This window comes from Sciurus vulgaris (genome assembly GCF_902686455.1).
Source record: "Sciurus vulgaris genome assembly, chromosome: 4".
In the NCBI taxonomy this organism is placed as follows: Eukaryota; Metazoa; Chordata; class Mammalia; order Rodentia; family Sciuridae; genus Sciurus; species Sciurus vulgaris.
Window position 1 is genome coordinate 63,796,040 of NC_136464.1, and position 22,303 is coordinate 63,818,342.

The 22,303-nt window shown below is 38.1% G+C and overlaps 1 protein-coding gene across 3 annotated transcripts in view; it reads left to right on the forward strand.

Moving 5' to 3' along the window:
- Nucleotides 1-13,157, forward strand: part of JMJD1C (jumonji domain containing 1C) — a 355,043-nt gene extending 341,886 nt beyond the window's left edge. The window contains exons 25-27 of one of the 3 annotated variants that reach the window (XM_079136375.1): nt 1,173-1,349; nt 11,367-11,498; nt 11,802-13,157. In XM_079136375.1, coding sequence (XP_078992501.1) covers nt 1,173-1,349; nt 11,367-11,498; nt 11,802-11,891 — 399 coding nt within the window. In that variant the 3' untranslated portion in view covers nt 11,892-13,157. The remainder of the gene's footprint in view (nt 1-1,172; nt 1,350-11,366; nt 11,499-11,801) is intronic. The other 2 variants (XM_079136376.1, XM_079136377.1) reach the window with 2 other exon arrangements.
- The last annotated feature ends 9,146 nt before the right edge of the window (nt 13,158-22,303 follow it).

Here is a 22,303-nt window from a genome sequence, read left to right on the forward strand (position 1 = left end):
GGTTCATCTGTAAAACTGGGAAACAGTTCTTACTAAACCCCAAGGATGCTCTGAGGACACATGATTATAAATCCATGTCCTGTAATACAATGAACCTGGACTATACTAGAATGTCTTGATAAAAAATCTGATAGAGAACTGTCATTGGTATTTAGGCACATTTTTTTTTTTGAGGGGGGGTACCAGGGACAAAATCCAGGGGCACTTAATCACTGAGTCACATCCCCAGCCCTTATTATTTTTTATTGTGAGACAAGATCTTGCTAGGTTGCCTAGGGCCCTGCTATATTGCTAGGCTGGTTTTGAATTCCCAATCCTCCTGCCTCAGGCTCCTGAGCCACTGGGATTAAAGGTGTGCATCACCACACCCAGCACACTTTTAAACCCATTCAAGTAAATATCAATCTCTGTTCCACTGTTATCTTCCAATAAGCAGCTAAGCCATAAATCAGATCTTTCAAATCTCAAATGATTTAAGAATTCAAGATGCCACATAAATTTTATGTATTATGGCATTGTGCTAATCTTCTAAATAAAATTAATTTTCAAAAGATAACACTATTGCCATAACTAAACATTTTCCTTAAACTGCTGACACTGTGCTCTATCTACCACTATCACCCAGGTTGTCTTCTCATAAGCCATGACACCTGTAGAACAGCTGGCTGGGGCTATGCTGCAGCCTACAGTCAAATATTAAGTGAAGCTAACTGGAATTGAACCAATGGACATTTTGCAAGGACACCTGAACTTTGAAGCACTTTGTAAATGGCTGGTTATTTCTAATAATACCCCTGTTAAGTTTCAGTATTGAGTCATCCAAGTTTCATTGCAAACTGTGTCACCTTAAAACAACAGGCTTTAAAAAACTTACTAATGTAATCCAAAGTTCTTAAGTGTAAACAACTCTCACAAATGGTGGGGGGGGTGAGGATGGTGGGTAGGGAGTATGATGACTCTGTTAATAGCATTCAGTGTGCTATATTTAATATCCTTTGCTTTTCAAATAATTGCAGAATGTTATTTCTTTAACTTAAGCACAGTGGTTTTTAAGATTCTGAAAACAAAGCACTGCCATTGTAAATTAAATTGAAATTTTAACTGAAAAGGATTTTTTCTTCCTTTCCCTTATATAAATGGGGTGTGTATTTTCGTTTTAATCCATATTTCAGATTTCAAAAGAACAAGGTCTTGAAGTTCTACCTGAACATGATCCAATACGTGACCAAAGCTGGTATGTAAACAAAAAGCTCCGCCAAAGACTGCTTGAAGAATATGGAGTCAGAACCTGTACTGTTGTTCAGTTCCTTGGTGATGCCATTGTTTTGCCAGCAGGAACACTTCATCAGGTACATATAAACTTTTTGACATACCTTTTGAAAGAACAAATCTTGAAAATTTTTTCTGGGCATAAATGTAAGTGAAAAAAGACAGAAGTAACAGGACACTCTGAACCAGTCTGTTTTCATGAATTAAATCACTAGAATGGCATTTTAATGTTTGAAGAAATTTGAAATAATTGAATACTTTCTGAGCTTGAATTGTTTTAACATAGACTAGATTTGCATTTATATATTGTTTTTGATTTAGTGGATTAAAATTTAATTTTTAAGACCTCAGCAGAAGGATAGAGTTATTATATACTCATTAGACCAGAAAGAGGTGAGGGAAGAATATTAAGACTTTTTTTTTAAATCAGGCTATATGTTTTCCTACTGTCTCTCTTGAACATGCTAACATAAGAAAGATAGTATGTAATTTTTATAGTTATCAGTTCACAGAACTAAACTAAAACACTTAATTTTGGGGTTCCTATAGCTTGATACATGGCATGAGAAAAATGACATAGAATAGCTGTTGAGGAGAGGCTATGGAGGATGAAATTTAAAGCACACAATGGATCCTATAGGAAGAATGGGGCAAATAACCCAGTTTAACCCTGTTAATAGTAAAATGAACCAGGGAAACCTGAGGAACCCGCCCCCAAAGGCTAATTTTGTCTCATAAGTTGTTCCCTACCTTTTCCATCCACCATTCAGTACTTGAGATATAGTTTAATATGTATTCATTTGCCAAAGATAGGTTCTCACATTTTATAACTACATATGCACTCACTGCCTATTATGCATTTGTGACATTATCATATACAAATATTCCTTAGGTGATACACTGTTTTTTAAGGATGTCAGATTCAAGGTCAGATTTCTTTCTTCAATCTCAAATGGCATTTATGATAGTGAAATCAAAACATCATAATAATAAATGTACCTTTTTCTCTATAACTTCCTAGAGAAATATGTGTATGTTAAATGACTATATTCAGATGCCCTCAAAAGAACCACCTATGTTAAAGGAATCATACAGTAAATCTTTTTGTGAATAAGAATATTCCTTTGATAATACAAAATGGATTTCTTTAAATCCTATTTACACATTTAGTTTTCTTAAAGTAGATATAACAGTCATTTTTTTAAATTGAGGTATAATTTTCATGTAGTAAAACTTTCCTGTTTGGCATTTAATCATGTAAGTTTTGATAGATGCATAGATAACAAAAAAACTACAGGATAGTTCCATTGCTTAAAAAAATTCTCTCTAGTAGTAAGCATCTCCTTTTCTTACCCAGTTGTCTAGGTTTTGTACTTTAAAATTCTGCCTTTATGAAAACATCATTTAATTGGAACACATAATATGTATTCTTTCAATCTGGCTTTTCTTTTTTTTTAATTTATTTTTGTAAAAAATTGGGATACATGTTGTTTCTGTTTGTACATGGAGCAACAGCATACCATTTGCGTAATCATACATTTACATAGGGTAATGATGTTTGAATCATTCTGTTATTTTTTCCTCCCCCCACACCCTCCCACCCCTCTTTTCCCACTATACAGTCCCTCCTTCCCCCATTCTTGCCCCCCTCCCACACCCCATTATGTGTCATCATCCGCTTATCAGTGAGATCATTTGTCCTTTGGATTTTTGAGATTTGCTTATCTCACTTAGCATGATGTTCTCCAATTTCATCCATTTACCTGCAAATGCCATAATTTTATTATTCTTTATAGCTGAGTAATATTCCATTGTTATTATATACCACAGTTTCTTTATCCATTCATCAATTTATCCTTCATCAATTGAAGGACATGTAGGTTGGTTCCACAGTCTGGCTATTGTGAATTGAGCAGCTATGAACATTGATGTGGCTGTATCTCTGAAGTATGCTGATTTTAAGTCCTTTGGGTATAGGCCGAGGAGTGGGATAGCTGGGTCAAATGGTGGTTCCATTCCAAGTTTTCTAAGGAATCTCCACACTGCTTTCCAGAGTGGCTGCACTAATTTGCAGCCCCACCAGCAATGTATGAGTGTACCTTTTTCCCTACATCCTCTCCAACACCTATTGTTGCTTGTATTCTTGATAATTGCCATTCTAATTGGGGTGAGATGGAATCTTAGTGTAGTTTTGATTTGCATTTCTCTTATTACTAAAGATGGTGAACATTTTTTCATATGTTGGTTGATTGCTTGTAGATCTTCTTCTGTGAAGTGTCTGTTCATATTCTTAGCCCATTTGTTGATTGGGTTATTTGTATTCTTGGTGTAGAGTTTTTTGAGTTCTTTATAGATTCTGGAAATTAGTGCTCTATCTGAAGTATGAGTGGCAAAGATATTCTCCCACTCTGTAGGCTCTCTCTTCACATTACTGATAGTTTCCTTTGCTGAGAGAAAGCTTTTTAGTTTGACTCTATCCCAGTTATTGATTCTTGCTTTTATTTCTTGAGCTATGGGAGTCCTGTTAAGGAAGTCTGATCCTAAGCCAACAAGTTGAAGATTTGGACCTACATTTTCTTCTATAAGATGCAGGGTCTCTGGTCTGATTTCAAGGTCCTTGATCCATTGTGGGTTGATTTTTGTGCAGGGTGAGAGATAGGGGTTTAGTTTCATTCTGTTGCATATGGATTTCCAGTTTTCCCAGCACCATTTGTTGAAGAGGCTATCTTTTCTCCATTGCATTTTTTTGGCACCTTTGTCTAGTATGAGAAAATTGTATTTATTTGGGTTTGTGTCGTGTCCTCTATTCTGTACCATTGATCTACCTGTCTATTTTGGTGCCAGTACCATGCCGTTTTTGTTACTTTTGCTTTGTAATATAGTTGAAGTTCTGGTATTGCGATACCCCCTATTTCATTCTTCTTGCTAAGGATTGCTTTAGCTATTCTGGGTTTCTTATTCTTCCTCAGTCTGGCTTTTCTTACTCAAGAAATGCATTTGAGATTCAACCATGTTTTGTATGTATTATTTGGTTCCTTTTTATGGATGGGTGTTTGATTTATTTGTTTGTTTTTAAATATATGTATTTTTAGTTGTAGTTGGACACTGTACCTTTAGTTTCATTTTTGTATGGTACTGAGGATCAAACCTAGGGCCTCATGCATGCAAGGCAAGCCCTCTACCACTGAACCATAACTCCAGCCCTGATATATTTGTTTTTCCAGTTCTTTAAAACTCATTTGTTTTTCTCTTTACTAACTGAAGTATAGTCATATTATTTTCAGTTTGAGGTAATAGTAAATAAAGCTACTGTAAACATTTGTTTATAGGCTTTTGAGTGAACACAGCTTTTCATTTGTTAGGTAAATACTGCTTAGTAGGACTGCCTTGGATATAGGAGTAAGAAACTGCCAGGTTGCTCTCTGAAGTGGTTGTCCATTTCCTTTCCCCAAAGTAGTGTTACATGCATTTCAAATTCTCTACATCTTCCCTCAACACTTGTTACTATCAGTTTCATTTCTGAACCATTTTCAAAACTATACAGTGCTTTATCATTGTGGTTTAAATTTGTACTTTTTTTTTTTCTTGGTATGGGTTTGAACCCAGGGGTACTCAACCACTAAGCTACATCCTCAGCCTTTTTATTTTTTATTTGGGGACATTGCTGAGACTGGCCCTAAATTTGAAATTCTCCTGCCTCTGTCTCCCAAGTCACTAGGGTGATAGATGTATGCCACCGCACCCAGCAATTTGTACTTTCTTAATGTTTAAATACGAGTATCTTTTCCTATATGTGTTTGCTGTCTGTTTACTTGGTAAAATGTATGTTCAAATATTTTGCCCTTTTTTGTTTGTTTTATTTGGAGTGTTCTTTATTCTAGATAAATGTTCTGTGTCTACTCTGTTGTGCAAATAAATTTCCCCATCTCTGACTTAACTTTCCATCTCTTGATGTTCTCTCTGAGTGGGGACAGGAAACGGAGGTAGTGGAAATTGAACCTAGGGGTCACTCTACACCGAGCCACATTCTCAGTTTTTTCTTGTTCTTTTCCTTTTTTTTTGGTGGGGTAGGCCTACTGGGAATTGAATCCAGGGGCACTCAACCACTGAGCCACATACCCAGTCCCATTTTGTATTTTATTTAGAGAGGTTCTCACTGAGTTGCTTAGTATCTCACCATTGCTGAGTCTGGCTTTGAGCTTGTGATCCTTCTGTCTCAGCCTCCCAAGCTGCTGGGATTACAGATGTGTGCCACCATGACCAGCTCAGCCTTTTTCTCTTTTGAAGAGAGGGTTTTTCACTGTGATGTCTTAAGACGGCCTTGAACTTTTAATCCGCTTTCCTCAGCTTCCTGAGTTGCTTGGATTACAGGTATGGGCCACTATATCCAACATAGATTCTTAAATACTTTTAACTTTTGAAATTGTAATTGTAAAAGTTCAATAGTGTAAGACTAAATTTTCACCCTGAAAATTAACTTTGCCTCCAGTTTCTTTTCTCCAGAGACAATCATTGTTACCATAGAGGTTCCAGACTTGAACATGCCTCCCCACTGCTTTTACTTTGGGGGAGGCAGGGATGAGAGAGAAGAACCGTCTTTTATCTGAGTAGCAGGCACCAAGTAATCTTGTTAAAAAATTCACATACCACTCTGCCCAAGCTTCACAAAAACAGCCCTACACCTGCACCCTCATCTATATAGTCTATACCTATACCTGTACCTTTGCTCTACACATTTTTTAAGGCTTTGCTCAGCTTTTACCTTCTCAGTGAGGTCTTTCCTAACACCCTTGTTTAAAACTGCAAATTGTGTCCTCTGTCATCTTGTTTGCTTTATTTTCCTCCATTGTAGTTATCACCTTCTATCATGACTTATAATTTACTTACTTCAGTATCTTTAACTTCCCACTAGAATGTAAGCTTCATATAGTCAGAGATTTGCAGGGATTTTTGGTTTTGGTTTGGTTTTGCTGGTTTTTTTTTTTTTTTTTTTTTTTTTTTGGCAATGCCGGGGATGGAGATCAAACCCAAGGCCTCACACATGCTAGGCAAACTCTCTGCACTGAGCAGGAACCCGGGCCATAACATTTATTTTTTCATTGTCCCTTCCCCTTATCTAGAATGATACATTTAAAATAAGTATTAGTAAATCTGTAAAGAATTGAAAATATGTTCTCATTTACAAAGAAACTTTTTGCACAAAATTATACTTTTCTGTTTGTATATAAACACTGTGTGTGTGTGGTGTACTTTATACAGACATGCAAAGTTTTACTTCTTCCTGTTTTCTCTGGGTATTATGGGAAATTTACCTGAGTTGGAACCTAATTTAAAATTTTCACTACATAGTGAACATAACATACATCAAAAGTGTACGTATATACATCAAAAGACATAGTTTCTTTGGAAATGTATAGAAGAGTCATATAGTTTATAGAAAGCAAATTTTGTGTATGATATAAGATGTTACATTTGAATAGACTGTGAGGAAAGCATGTTTGTGAAACTGGCAAATTGTATTCTGAGGTCTACCACTAAATTGATGAGTGATCCAAGACAAATCATTAACTTATGTGCTCCATATTTTGGCAAGAAATTGCCAGCTAGGGCTGGGGTTGTGGCTTAGTGGTAGAGCACTTGCCTAGCATGTGTGAGGCCCTGGGTTCAATCCTCAGCACCGCATATAAATAAATGAATAAAATAAAGGTCCATTAAATTTTTTTTTAATTTAAAAATTAAAAAAAAAAAAAGAAATTGCCAGCTATAAAAGCAGTAAGTTCTACCTTCCCTTTCCTATGTAGTGTGATAATGACAGCACAGTTGCTATTTTGAGAGATTATTGAGGTTGCTGTCCCTGATTCACAAGTGGTAGTAGTGGGTTTTGTTTGGTTTTGGTTTTGGTTTTTGTTTTTGGCAGAACTAAGGAATGAACCCAGAGGCACGTCTTTTTTTTTTTTTTTTTGTTCTTTTTTGTACACGATTGGACCCAAAGGTGCTTAACCATGTGCTACATCACCAGCTCTTTTTTTATTATTTTTTTATTTAGAGACAAGGCCTTGCTAAATTGCTGAGGTTGACCTTGAGCTTAGAATCCTTCTGCCTCAGCCTCCTGAGTTGCTGGGATTACAGGCATTCACCACTGTGCCTGGCTCCATCCCTTCTTTATTTTGAGACAAGGTCTCACCAGATTGCCCAGGCTGAGCTCAGGCATGAATCGTCCTGCCTCAGCCTCCCAAATTGCTGAAATTATAGGCTTACACCACTATGCCAGGGAAGGTAATGTTACTTTGAGAGAGAATTTAAGGGAAGTGATAAGAACTCTGTTCACAATATTAATTTTGATTCAGTACACATTATTTCCAACATATGTAGGTCTTAGCAGTACTGCAGATGTTTATTGATGATTCAACACTTATGGACTACAGGTTGCCCTCAAAATAATGCAGACTCTAAATCATTATTTCTCATTCTTTAGCATACATTAGAATTTCCTGGGTGGCTTTATCAGACACAGAATCCTGTACCCACCCCTCAGAGTTTCTGATTAATTAAGTCTAGGAAAGGAAGAATATGAAGTTCTTCTAACATGTTCCCAGCAAAGCTTAATGTTACTGTCAGGAACTACACTTTGAAAAACCATACAAATTGGAAGCCCTTGTAAACTCAAGGTGCTTATCAAAAAACTTTCAACCAAGTGGTACTTATGACAGAGCCAGTAATGCTAGGGAAGAAACACCGCTCTTTTGCCTGTCAACAGTGAGTACTTCCAGAAGCTAAACTAGGAGATGAGTTCACATTGTGTCATATAGCCATAGCACTCTTATTTTGCGAACACCTCTAAAATTACAACTTAAAAAGCTTTTGTTGGGCTGGGCACAGTGGCACAGCCTGTAATCCCAGGTACTCAGTAGGGTGAGGCAGACAATCTCAGTCTAAGGTCAGGAATAAGTGAGGCCCTAAGCAACCTTAATGAGACCCTGTCTCAAAATAAAAAAGGACTGGGATATAGCTCAGGGGTAAGCCCTGGGTTCAATCCCCAGCACTCCACCACCACCCAGATCTTTTTGTTGGCAAACAATACAGTGTGTAAGACTCTTCCTTTACATCCCTAGACAGAGCAGCTAGACCTTGACCTCACAGCTACAGTATTCTGAGTGACTTTTATTTAAACTGAAACAACTCAAGATCTGGAGTGGTAAAACTAGTGCTCTACCACAGTTCTCAACAACACTAAATAAATGAACAATAAATTATGTCTTAATGATAAATTTTTCCTAAATTGCTTAAATTTAGCTATTCATAATGAATTTATATTTTAAAGCTGTATAGTCTTTGCTTTATATGACCCATTGTATAGAACTAGAATTGATCCTTTAAGACAAGTGTAAGTAAGATAGTATGTGTCCAGAAAGTGAAGTATAAATGACTCAAAAGATGGCAGGGAAAGGGGATGAGTAGCCAGGCCTAGAGGAGCATGCCTGTAATCGTGGTGTCTTGGGAGGCTCAGGCAGGAGGATCACAAGTTAGGACCAGCCTCAACAACTTGGTGATACATGAGAAACTTTGTGAGACCCTATCTCAAAAAATTAAAAGACTGGGGATATAGCTCAGTGGTAAAGGAAGCTATAAATCCTCAGTACCACAAAAGGGTGGGGTAGATAAAGTGTCTTCATAACTGAACCCTTGCATCTTAAACTAACCCTCAATCCTTGAAGGAAAATAATCATGTGGGGGTCATTTGAAAACATAATAGCATCCTGTAAGCACTAATAGAACTCAACATTCTGGGATTTGGCTTTTGTTTGGTTTTTGGGGGTATCAGGAATTAAACCCGAGTGCACTTAACCACTGAGCTATATCCTCAAACCTTTTAGTTTTTAAAATTTTTGAGATAAGGTTCTCTTACTAAGTTGCTTAGGACCTCAGAGTTGCTGACACTAGCCTCGAATTTCAGATCTTCATACCCAAGCCTCTCAAGTCCCTGGGGTTACAGGTGTGTGCTACCGTGTTGGGCTAAAACCCAACATTCTAAAAGTCATTTTAAAATAATTATAAATTGTCAAAGACTGACAGAATCAACTTTTTTACAACTCTGGAATCTAATCCAAAACTTAGCAACCAGGAGACCATTTAATGAAGAAAAGGGCAGCTAAATTTTGACATTGAGGGAATTCTCTTCAGGCACTAATAACCAATGAAATAATGCAACACAGACATCAGTGACCATACCCAACAAGAAATACAGCCTTTGAGAAAAAATTGGTAAAATTTACTAAACAATGACTATAGCCCTCAGCAATCAACAATAGCAAACCCTGAGGCAGGGGAGAATCTGATTATTAGAGTTAACACATTACAAAGTTCAGATACCAAATTTTCAACAAAAGGTTACAAGGCTTGCACGGAAAAAGGAAAACGTGACTCATTCAAAGGGAGAAAATACACTGACAGAAATATTCCCTGAGGAAGTCCAGATATTGAACTTAGACAACAGTCTGAAATACAATCAAAGAGCTTAAGGAAAGTCTATGAATAAAGAACTATAGGAATTCAGGAAACGTTGGATGACTAAAATGAGAATATCAATAAAGAACTTATAAAAAGGACCTACTAGAAATTTTGGAACTACAAGTGATTTTTAAGACATGCTAGAACTAGATCTGTCAAAAGGTAAGTACTGAACCAGGCGTGGGTGATACACATTTGTAATCCTAGCTACTCGGGATGCTAAAGCAGGAAGATCACAAGTTTGAGACTGGCCTGGGAAACTTAAACCCTTTCTCAAAAGTAAGATTTTTAAAAGGCCCATGGAAGTAGCTCACTGGTAGAGCATTTACTTGCATGCACAGGACACTGGACTCAATTTCCATTATCATAAAACAAAAAAACCAAAGGTATATACTAAAACTTTTGAAGGGCTTACTCTTCACTTTCTCCACAGCATGTTCAAATAAGCAAAAGAGGGAGGGCATTTATAGGCTCTATGATGGAATGAGAGAGTTAATGTAAGATTATAAAGCAGTGGGGCTAGGGTTGTGGCTCAGTGGTAGAGTGCTTGCTTGGCACGTGTGAGGCACTGGGTTCGATTCTCAGCGCCACATATAAATAAAATAAAGGCCCATTGACAACTAAAACAAATATTTAAAAAAAAAAGATTATAAAGCAGCTATTAGACAAGATGTGAGAGAAGTTGGGCTTCTGTTGACTTGCTATTTGTTGGCTCATTTGTCTTGGGACAAGAAGTAACATCTCATCCATAGTCTGATGTTCCGTGAAACAGAATATATCTGTTCTGTGGACAAATGAAGAGCCAGTAAAGCTGTAGAGAAATGCTGAAACTGTCAGGCATCTACAATGCATAATATTGGCTGATTTCTTACAAAAATTGTTTAATCAGGGAAGAAAAAGCTGTTTTGAAACAATGTTGTACTAAAGTCAAAGGAGATTGAAGTCTATTTAATTGGCTATTTTGAAAGGACTCAATCAAATCATAGTACAATTCTGAAACTCATATGTGGTCAGTAGATGTATTTTGACCTATAGTTTTCTTCCTAGTTCCTAACAAACTGAACTGCATTTCCTTTCTTTATGCTGTGGTGTAAGAGCCAAAGAAATAGCCTCAGACACACTCAGTTTGTGATTGCCTTGTAGATTGTTTCTAGTTTCCAGTCTTTAAAGTAGCATATTTCTACAAAGTCCGTCTTGACAAAATTTAGGACCCACTTATCAACTTCTCCAAAGGGTTTCTGGAAGTTACTTTCTTTTTATCTATTAAAAATATTTACTGGGGCTGGGTTTGTAGCTTTGTGGTAGAACACTTGCCTAGCATGTGTGAGGCACTGGGTTCAATTTTCAGCACTGCATACAAATAAGTGAATAAAAATAAAGGTCTATCAAGGTCTAAAAATTGTTTATATTAAAAAAAAATTTCCTTTACCAAGTCACTTTCCATGAAACTTTTCAGTGGAAGGTGTGGTATTCTGCCTTGAAATCCATTTGATGTTTGGGGAAAATTAAATCTCTTGATTTTAGACTATGGCTTTTCTTTGCTCCCACCTCGTTAGATTTATATTACACAAGTTTTCTTTTGGACATAGGTACAGAATTTTCACAGCTGTATTCAGGTAACTGAAGACTTTGTGTCCCCAGAACATCTTGTACAGTCATTTCACTTAACGCAGGAACTGAGACTTTTGAAGGAAGAAATCAATTATGATGATAAGCTGCAGGTAAGAAGTGAATGTACAGTCCTTTTTTTATGTTCAGAAAATAAAATATAAGCATAATAGTTTAGGCATTTATTGCCTGGTTTGTCACAGAAGATTAATATCAATGTGTATTTAATTGTATGAATTTTAGTGACCCCTATTATACCTCTTGGCTTAGCAACACTTTTAAATTTTGACATTTTTCTTACTGAATTTTGCTTACCTAGGTCCCCATTAAAATTACTAACACTTTTTAACCTGGTGGTTGTCATTTGTCAGTTTCTCTTCAGCTCAAGTGATTAGAAATGTCAATATTTCTTTCAGGTTAAAAATATCTTGTACCATGCAGTAAAAGAAATGGTGAGAGCTTTGAAGATACATGAAGATGAAATAGAGGATATGGAAGAAAATTAAGTGTGGTCCTGTTTGATAATTTTAGACCGTAGAATTGGGATTACCTCCCCTTGAATGATGACATGTATGCACACTGACTTAAACTTCATAAAACCATCAGTGCCAAGAAATTCTCTTTGTAGTGATTACTTGTTACTGACACCACAGCAGTATAGCATATGTCACAACTCCTGTGATTCAATGTCATAAAAAAAGCTAAATTCAAAAACAGTACTACAGAGCTGTTTCTGTATCATAGTGTATATGATGTTTGTGAAAATGTCAAATTTAAATTGATGTATTTATTTTGGTAAAAAAATTATATGCTATATTGTTGATCAAGTGTAAATGTGCCCTTGTACAGTTTAATAAGATAACTGATATTTTTCACTACATTGAGACAGTTACTGTGAGAATAGGACACAAACACCAGCTATTGCCTGCATTTGGGAAATTTGCTGAATCGCACAGCAGTCATGTCATAATCAGAAAATTACTGCCAAATAATTGTAAAATTTGTAAGATATAAAGTATATAAAGTAGATACTAAATAGACACTTCAATATTTTGTTGAAGCTATTGACTGTATAATTAAACATTTTCAAAAGGTGTAATTTATTTAAAATTGTCTCATTTTGGTAAAATTTATGTGAAGTTTTAAAAGCTAAATATTAAACTTAATATACTGTGTAAATATATACATATATACATTTAATGATGTATTTTTTTAAAACATTGGCTTGCTTTTGTTAAAGTGCAAGTGTTACATATGGCTTTGTATATTAAAGTTAAAAGGGGTTTTACATTTTCCATTAAAAAGACTTTATCAGAAATTGGATTATTTTAGTTCTTCCTCTTTTGACATGTATACTACTGAGACAGAGAAGAGCTTGCAGTCAGTGTTTGAATATGCATACTACTACTTACTGTGTGACCCTAGTAAGTTGAATTAATTTGGAATCTTCATTTTAATAGCTAACAACTATTATCAGCTGGTTGCTGGAGGTGTATGTAGTTCGAACTCTTCAAGTTACTGGAAATATGTAGTTTTCCACTGACATCTGCAGGATATTATGAAAAGGAAAAAAAGTGCTTGGCACAGTGATGCACATCTGTAACCATTGTGACTTGGGAGGATCACTAGTTCAAAGCCAGCCTCAGCAACTTGCAAGACCCTGTCTCAAAATAAAAAGGGCTGGGGATGCGGCTCAGTGGTTAAGTGCCCCTGGGTTTAATCCACAGTACCAAAAAAGAAAATGGGCGGCGTGGTGGGGGTGGGGGGGTTTGATAACACAAGTTCTGACACCTGATAAGTTGCTGAGTATTTTCCTGATTTTTTTTTCCCCCCACCACCATCTTATAGCTCCATGTAGGCTGTTTTGCCACTGTCCACCCCAAAGTTCAGCTAGGATTTTGAGCCAAGTACCTTTTGTATAACTCCCAACACCTGCACACAAGGGTTAATGGGATCACTGACTGGCCAGGAAAGAAAATTAGCTGAAGAAAGGAAAGTAGGCTGAAAAAAACACTTTAAATGATTTTGTGAGCTATGACTTTTTTTTTAATACTTCTCTGTTGATGACCTGGAGATGTAGCACAGTGGAAGAGCATTTACCTAGCATGCGTGAGGCCCTAGGTTCAGTCCTCAACACCACAAAAACAAACTTGCCAGTTGATTAACTTTGTTTTACCTATTTATTTTTGTGGTGCTAGGGATTGAACACAGGACCTTTTTACCACTGAACTATGTCCCTAATCTGTGAGCTCCTTTTTAATAACATTTTTCCAAATATGCCTCAACCAATTGTAGTTTCTTTTGCCTGAAGATTTCATATGTTATCTCTGATATAAGTCTTGATATGGAATTAATTTAAAGGCAAGATAATAATTCTGGAGATTACCACCTGCTGATCCCCTAAGTCTACTAAGAGCTAAGGATCTCTGGTTATTTTTCTCCCAAAAAGCATTTGCCTCTTTCAGGTTGTTGAGCCACTTTTGAACCATACTACAACCTCTTTCATATAGCTGAAACCAAGGAATTTCAAGCCAGGTAGTGTAACTTCTTTTGAAGAAAACATGCTCCATGAGATTATTCTAGTCATAGAATAATTATTCATAGTCTGAATGGTAATACTTTACCATGTTCTGAATTTCATGCTTATGAACTAATTTGTGCTAAGCCTAGGTTGGAGGGAGAACTCCATTGTGCTTGTATCATTAAAGGTATTTTTTAACTTTGGAAGACTGGGGAGTTGCATTACGGATTGCTTTTTAATTCCTGGAGCAATTGCTCCAACCCATTTACCATATTGCAGACGTCCTTTTGGTTGGCTCTGATGTCCACACAGCTTCCTCCAGAAAGTGGTATGGTGTGTATTACCTTAAAGGTATAGAAGAGTGGTTTGGGTTTTGGTACTAAGAATTGAGCCCAGGGGCTATCACTGAGGTATATCCCTACGCCTTTTATTTTTTGTTTTGAGGCTGACCTCCTGCCTCAGCCTCCCAAGTCACTGGAATTACAGGCATGTGCTACCTTGCCTAGCTAATATGTAAAACAGAAATATCAAGGTCAAGAAAATGTTCATATAGTGAAACTTGTGCTGAATAGTTAATTGTCTTCCCATTTTAGTCTATAATGTCTTTTGGATCTGCATATAGATTACTTTTCTTGAATAATGAATTTACATATGTTCAAATCCGTATCTTTTCTACTGTGTATTTGGGAATTACACATAAGAAATCAATCTGTTACTTCCATTTTTGGTACATAGGGTACGGGTTTAACTGTGTATAAGAAAGATTGGTGACCTTCAGAAAAGTGCTCTCATACCTTTATTTTGCTTTGTGTGCACATCTTATATATAGAGAGAGATACAAATTCAGCATGCTCTGTTCTAGATTCTAACCTATCAAAGATGTTCTCCAGACCAGATTAGATAAGCATTTTCAGCCTTGGGGGTGGGGGAAGAGAAAGTGGTTTAGTTAACATTCAATTCACTCTGCATTATGAATTTAGGTGTAGCAAGTTGACCAAGATACAAAGTTTATATGCTTCTCCTGTCACCAAGAGTCAGACTAGAAAGTTTCCTAATTGCAAGTTACAACAACCCTAGCTCCACTTTGAAATCACAGGAAGTGTAAAAGCTGAGTAATAAAGTACTTAGATTCCCACGATAATTTATTTTGTATTGATTTATTGAACTCTACCACTGAGCTACATCTCCAGTCCTTTTTATTTTTTATTTTAAAACAGGGTCCCACTAAGCTGGCTAGCCTCTAAACTGCTAAATCTGGCCTTCAATTTGTGATCCTTCTGCCTCACCCTCCTGGGCTACTGGGATTACAAGCATGCACTGCCACACCCAGCTGTCTTTAAAGTTCAGAGACTTAATGGTTCCATCCAGGCCTCCAGCCGCATAGGAAGTGATTTCCCTTTGTGAACAGGATGGTTTTGTACAGCTGACTCAGCTGTTAAGCTCAGTAGGACTAGGAATGTAACTCAGTGGAAGAGTGCTTGCCTACTATGCACAAGACCCTGGGTTCAGTCCCAGCATCACCTAAATCATTCAGAAGTCAACACAGTGTAAATGAGGTGTCCAAATGCAGCCAGGACTGGAGGATTGCCCTTTTCTGTTTTGTCTTTGAAAATCCAAGCTGGAATACCCTGAGAGGAGATGCATTCTTAGGACAAGTGAGGAGTCCAACGCTGTCTCCCAGCCCTCCAATCTTTGACCCTAAATTTGACAGGTGATGAAAGATGTGAATAGCGGAGTCAAGGAACAAATACAAATGAGGGAGAAGTATAAAATCAGATGGAATTGACTCCTTTCCCAAGGAGAGCAGTGTGGTCTCTGCCAGTACAGTGGGATGGTAACTCCCTCAGTTCTATCACACTGTTCCAGAAGATGGACAAAAACAGTCAAGGTAGGTGGAAGGAGTTCATGATAAAGGAGATACAAGAGTTGCAATATGAGGGTAAACAGGATAGAGTATAGAGTATCTTACAACTTACTCGATAGCATTTATTGAGCTGTTGTTGAATATTTAGCTGTATGTGTTTGGCACTGGCAATATGATAGTCAAAAAGATACTCCTTTAGGATTGTCCATCTGTGCTAAGTACTAGGTGACCAGTATATAATGTGAGACTTCCAACATACTTCCAAAGTGATTTACACAATCACTCAACTCTGGTTCTTTTAGAGGAGTGGAGGAGGAGGGGCTGGCTTCTTGAAACTTCCTTTGTAAGAGAGAATATCAAGTGGACAAATCTATCTAAGCAGTAGTCCAGCAGACAACTTCCAGGATGTGTCATAGGCAAGACTACAATCTCCTATATAATAATTTTTCACACCAAATATGTAGAGAGTGGCATTCTGAGGTGTTTAATCAGTAAGCTGAATATATGCAACCAAACACAGTCTGTCCCCTAATTCTTTGGAAATGGGTAATTCACGTGTGGCACGCATAGGAATTTAACAAAAAAAGTTTTCAGTAACTAGAATTGACTCTTATTCCTTTGCTGCCTGCATTAGGAAATAGTTTTGTGCATTCATTTCGGTTTTTGTTTAGAAGTACTCCATTCACATCCTTTTAAATTTGGTAGTTGAATTTTTAAGGCCCTAGTATGTTCTAGTGTTTAGAACACATTTTCCATGATGCTCAGTGGGCCAGGAGCCACATTGTCAACTAAACTTTGGGGAGAGGTTGGTTTGAAAGGTAGGTAGAAGGCTAAAGGGTGTTACTCACATGCTTGTCTAGCATGTGTGAGGCCCTAGAGCCAGTCACTATTCCTATCATGGTTCCTTCACCCTTAATCCTGTCACACCTGGAGAACTCCACCCTTTTTTTTTTTTTTTTTTTTCCTGATTTAGTACTGTATAAAGAAGCAGGCTAAGAACTGCAAAAATTGACACCACCCTCACCTAAATGACTATTGACCAATCCTAACACGTCTATTCCAATATTTTCCGTTCCTCAAGACCCAGTACCGGACCGTGGCCCCCTCACTTTTAGAAATGGAAGGATAATCCACTTTACTTTCTTTTGAGGAGAGGTATGGATACTGGGGATTGGAGTGCTTTACCACTGAACCACATCCCCAGATCTTTTTATTTTTTTTGCCAGAGCCTCACTAAACTGCACAGGCTGGCTTTTAATTTTGTAATCCTCCTGCATCGGCCTCCTGAGTCACTGGGATAACAGGCATGTGCCATCATGCCTAAGGCCCCCGTTTATTTTTTGAGATAGGATATCACTGAATTATTGATGGTCTTTAACTGGATTCTATACCTCAGTCTCTGAACTTGCTGGATTACAGGTCTGTGGCACCACACCTAGCATGGTTAGCCTTGAGATTAACTCCTGGCAGTGAGACATGAAAGGCATGATCAGACAGGTACTAAGTAAACAAGTCTCTGATCCCTGCACTAATTTCACCCAGTTTTTTTTTTAAAGACTTTTTTTGTAAAATATTGTTTTAGTTGTAAATAATACCTAGATAATAAAGACAATACCTTTATTTTATGTAGTGTTGAGGATCAAACCCAGGTTCCTCATGCGTGCTAGGCAAGCCCTCTAGCACTGAGCCACAACCTCTGCCCCGACATTTTATTTTAAATTGCACTTCGGTATCTGTTCTAGACAAGGCAAGCTAAATTAAGACCTAAACCAGATCCTTATCTTCCACAGCCAGTCTGGCTAATGACCCCAAAAGAACCAGTTTCTCATTATTCCACCAGATGGCGCGTGTTGGTCAGCAATGGCTTTTTTAAAGGAAGAACTTCCCACAACAATGTGAAAATAACCTTAAAAAAAAAAAAAAAAAGCCATTCCACTCACTCCCAGATATCACTGATAAGGATACATGAGGATATGACAAAGTATAATAATAAGGTCATTTTTTGATCTTTAATCGACTGGTTTGGAGTGATTCAAATCATACTTGTGGTATTATCACATTTCACATCTTGACTCCAAGTTATGAACAATCCTGGGCCAACTATGCCTCTCACCTAGTATTCATCTTTTTTTGTAGTGGGAATGGAGCTGGGTACTCGGCCCACTGAACCACATCCCCAGCCCTACGCTGTATTTTATTTAGAGACATGGTCTCTGAACTCTTATTCCTCCTGCCTCAGCCTCCAGAGCCACAGGGATTACAGGTGTGCGCCACTGCACCTGGCTTATCCTTATTTTTTTTTTAATCTATTAACAATTTTTAAATAATTCATATTACGTGGTGCTGAGGGTTGAACCCAGTGTCTCATGTGCTAGGCAAGTGCTCTACCACTGAGCCACAACCCCAGCCCAGTATTCATCTTAATCATTTTTTAAAAGCTTTTAGCCATGGCTGCTCGCAAATTTTTAAGAGACCATAAAACAGGCCAGGCATGGTGGCACACCAGTATGCAATCCCAGCTACTCTGAGTCTGAAGCAGTAAGATTTCAAGTTTAAAGTCAATGTGGGTCATTTAGGAAACCCTGCCTCAAAATTAAAAGAGCTGTGAATGCAGCCTTGGTTGATAACATGCTTGCCTGCCATGCATGAGGCCCTGTGTTCACAAAAAATAGACAAAGGCAGGGAGCAGTGGCGCACACCTGTAATCCCAGCAGCTGGTGAGTTCAAAACCAGCCTCAGCAACTTATCAAGACCCTAAGCAATTTGGTGAGGACCTGTCTCTAAATAAAACACAAACAGTACTGGGGATGTGGCTCAGTGATTAAGCCCCCCTAGGTTTAATCCCCAATATCAAAAAAAAAAAAAAAAAGACAAGGTATTTTTAAGTGTAAACACAAGCTCAAAGTTACCAGCTGATCTGTGACTAAGGAAAAACAAATGTTTTTCCTCACTCTGGATATTTATGACACCAAACATGGAGTCTTTTCTCCTCCACCTTGGATTCTCTGTTGAAGATAAATTAGCTGTTCTAAAATTTAACTCACTTTTGACACTATCTACTGGAGTTAGCATCAGACCCCCACAGGTTAAGTGCTCAGTCCCACAACACTGCCCATCTCAGACCAAATCTCTAGTGTGACCTCTGCTTCTGATCAACTGGAGTTTCCCCACACAACTTTGGTTTAGGTAATTTGCTAGAATGGCTCAGAAAATTTTACCCATTTTACAAAGGATGTAATTAGGAATAGCTGGGTAAGAGTCAGTCATAGTGGTAACAGAATGGAGCTTCCAACCTCTGGGAGGCGTCAACTTTCACATGTTCAGCAATCTGGAAGCTTTCCATACCCCACAGTCCAGAGTATTTATGGAAGCCTCAGGTAGGCATGCTCAGTTGTTAAATCTTGAGCCCTTCTCCCCTTCCAAAAGGATGTGTGAGGCTGCAAGTTCCAAGCTTCTGATCACAACTTGATCTTTCTGGTGACCAGCCCTTAGCAAGAATTAGTCGCCTTGCTAGAATGAGACAATCCTGCCTCTCAAGATTTTCAGGAAACTATGTGCCAAGAACAAGAATAAAGACCCAAATATGATTTACTATCAATTACACTAACAGCATCTCCATCTACTTCTCAGAAATGAGAAGAGCAGAAACGCAGTAGTTTACTGTGTACAGAGATGAGGTTTGAATAACCAGGTCCTTGGCCACAGTAGGAAAACTAGAAGACTCGGCCCCAAATATGGCTCAGTGAACACAGCACAGTCCGCAAGTCAGACTTTACTCTTGGCACCCTCCCAATCTGTTACACAACTTCACAAAACTTAGAACTTTCTGGACCCCAATTTACATATAGAAAATAACAGGTCTTAAAGACCCTTAAAACTGACACCCAGAGATCCAAGATGGTAGACTAGAGGGAGGCTGCATTCCTTGTCGCTCCATAACTCCATTTCAAGCGGAGGATATGTTTCTTGGTGAGGCAGTTTTTGCAGCTTATCGATCCCCTGCTGTTTACCCCATTTGTCTACTGTGATGACCTGCAGTCTGCCAGCATATCGACTTTCTGAGTGCAGATTGCTCACTCTGGCACCTACCATCCACCATTTGCCTGCCTCTTGCCTGTCCGTCATCTGCCTTTCACCTACCCATCACCCACCGCCCAAGGTTCACCTCCCGATCATTCGACAGCAGTTGGCAGACTGACCAGACCGCCAGTGGAGCATCAGCTGCCTGCCGTAGCCTGGAAGTTCACTGTCACAGTATCTGCAGTTTGGTTAAATGTGGCTGCCGCCATTTTGAGACAACAGCAAGGATTTATAGGACCCCTGGCCGGACTGACTGAGCCCCATCTCCAGGATCCTCAGCCCGACCCAATCACTCCCTGCCACTGGGGCTCTCACATTGACTGACTGCTCCCCGCCACAAGGAACCCAGGACCCACTGCACCCACCTCCAGGATCCTGCAACCATATCGACAACACCTCACCTCCAGGACCTCCAGTTGACCACGCCCACACCCTGAGGCTGCAGCTCCCATTTGCCAACCCATGGGGTCATCTTGGCTAATGTGGAAACCTGTATCTCCCATCTTTAGGTGGAGCACAATCCCATCCTGAGAAACCTGCTGGAGACTGGAAGCTCATTGTTAGGTACCTCTCATGCATCAGACTACTGAAGACTGGGAGGTTTGAATACTATATGACTGTTAAGCGTATAGATTTTCTTTTTTCTCCTTATTGAAAATTTAAGTTTTTATTTCTTTTACTTTTCTTGCTGCTCTTCTTTTCATTACCTGTTCCCTCAGTCTCTCCATTTTCCCATGCTAACAACCGACTCTTTTGATTATACTCACTCTTTCGATGACTCTAGAACTTCTACATGTTCTTTTCTTATCACATTAACAGCTACATCCTACACACCCCTCCAATCCTCTTTGTCTTCCATTAGAAACTGATAGACTTTTTTGCAAATCTGTTATACTGAAGATAATTGAACTCATTCTGTTTATTATGACAATATTGTTAATGTCCTCATAGGGGTATTTAGCTTCGGGTTGCATACTGTCTGAACAAGGCACTGCTGGAACTGATCCCCCCCTTGAAAGAAAAAGTTTGGGCAACCTATAGGGTCACTATAAACCTATAGGGGGGAACTGCAATACCCCAGATCTGCCACAGCTAGAGGGGAATATACATGAACAACATGAAAAAACACAGGGACAAAAATGATCCAACAAGCCTAGATTCTGTATTAACAGAATCCAGTGACAGTATGATAGAAGAGATGTCAGAAAAGGAGTTCAGAATATACATGATTAAATGATTCTGAAGCAAAGGATAAGAGAGCAAATGCAGGCAATGAATGATAATACCAATAAGCAGTTGAAAGAACAACTGCAGCAGGAAGCAAAAGATCATTTCAAAAAAGAGAGAGAGATCTCACAAAAAAAAAAAAACAGAAATCCTTGAAATGAAGAAAACAATAAACCCAACAAAAAAAAACTCAATGGAAAGCATCACCAAAAGACTAGACCACTTGGAAGACAGAACCTCAGACAATGAAGACAAATATTTAATCTTGAAAACAAAGTTGACCAAACAGAAGATGGTAAGAAATCATAAACAGAATCCTCAAGAACTATGGGACATCATGAAAAGACCAAATTTAAGAATTATTGGGATGAGGAAGGCACAGAGATACAAACCAAGGAATGAACAACCTATTCAATAAAATAATATCATAAAATTTCCCAAATCAGAAGAATGAAATGGAAATCAAATACAAGAGTCTTACAGCACCAAATGCACAAAATCACACCACACCAAGGCACATTATAATGAAAATGCCTAACATACAAAATAAAGATAGGATTTTGAAGGCTGAGAGAGAAAAGCATCAGATTACATACAAGGGAAACCAATACGGATATCAGATTTCTCAGCCCAGACAAAGCTAGAAGGGCCTGGAACAACATAATTCAAGCTCTGAAAGAACATGGTTGCCAACCAAGAATCCTATACCCAGCAAAACTAACCTTCAGATTTGAAGACGAAATTAAAATCTATGATAAACAACAGTTAAAAGAATTTACAAATACAAAGCCTGTACTACAGAATATTCTCAGCAAAATATTCCATGAGGAGGAAATGAAAAACGATGTATGTCAGTAAAGGTAGGAACTACACTACCTTAAAGGAAAATCCATTCAAGGAGAAACCAAGTCAAGTTAAAAACCAAAAATAAGTCCAAATGACTGGAAATACAAATCTTATCTCAATAATAACCCTGAACGTTAATGGCCTCAACTCATCAATCAAAAGACATAGACTGGCAGAATGGATTAAAAAGAAAGACCCAACAATATGCTGCCTGCAAGAGACTCATCTCATAGAAAAGATACCCACAGACTAAAGGTGAAAGGATGGGAAAAACCTATCACGCACACTGACTTGGTAAAAAAGCAGGGGTTTCCATCCTTATTTCAGATAAAGTGGACTTAAAGCCAAAGTTAGTCAGAAGGGATAAAGAAGGACATTTC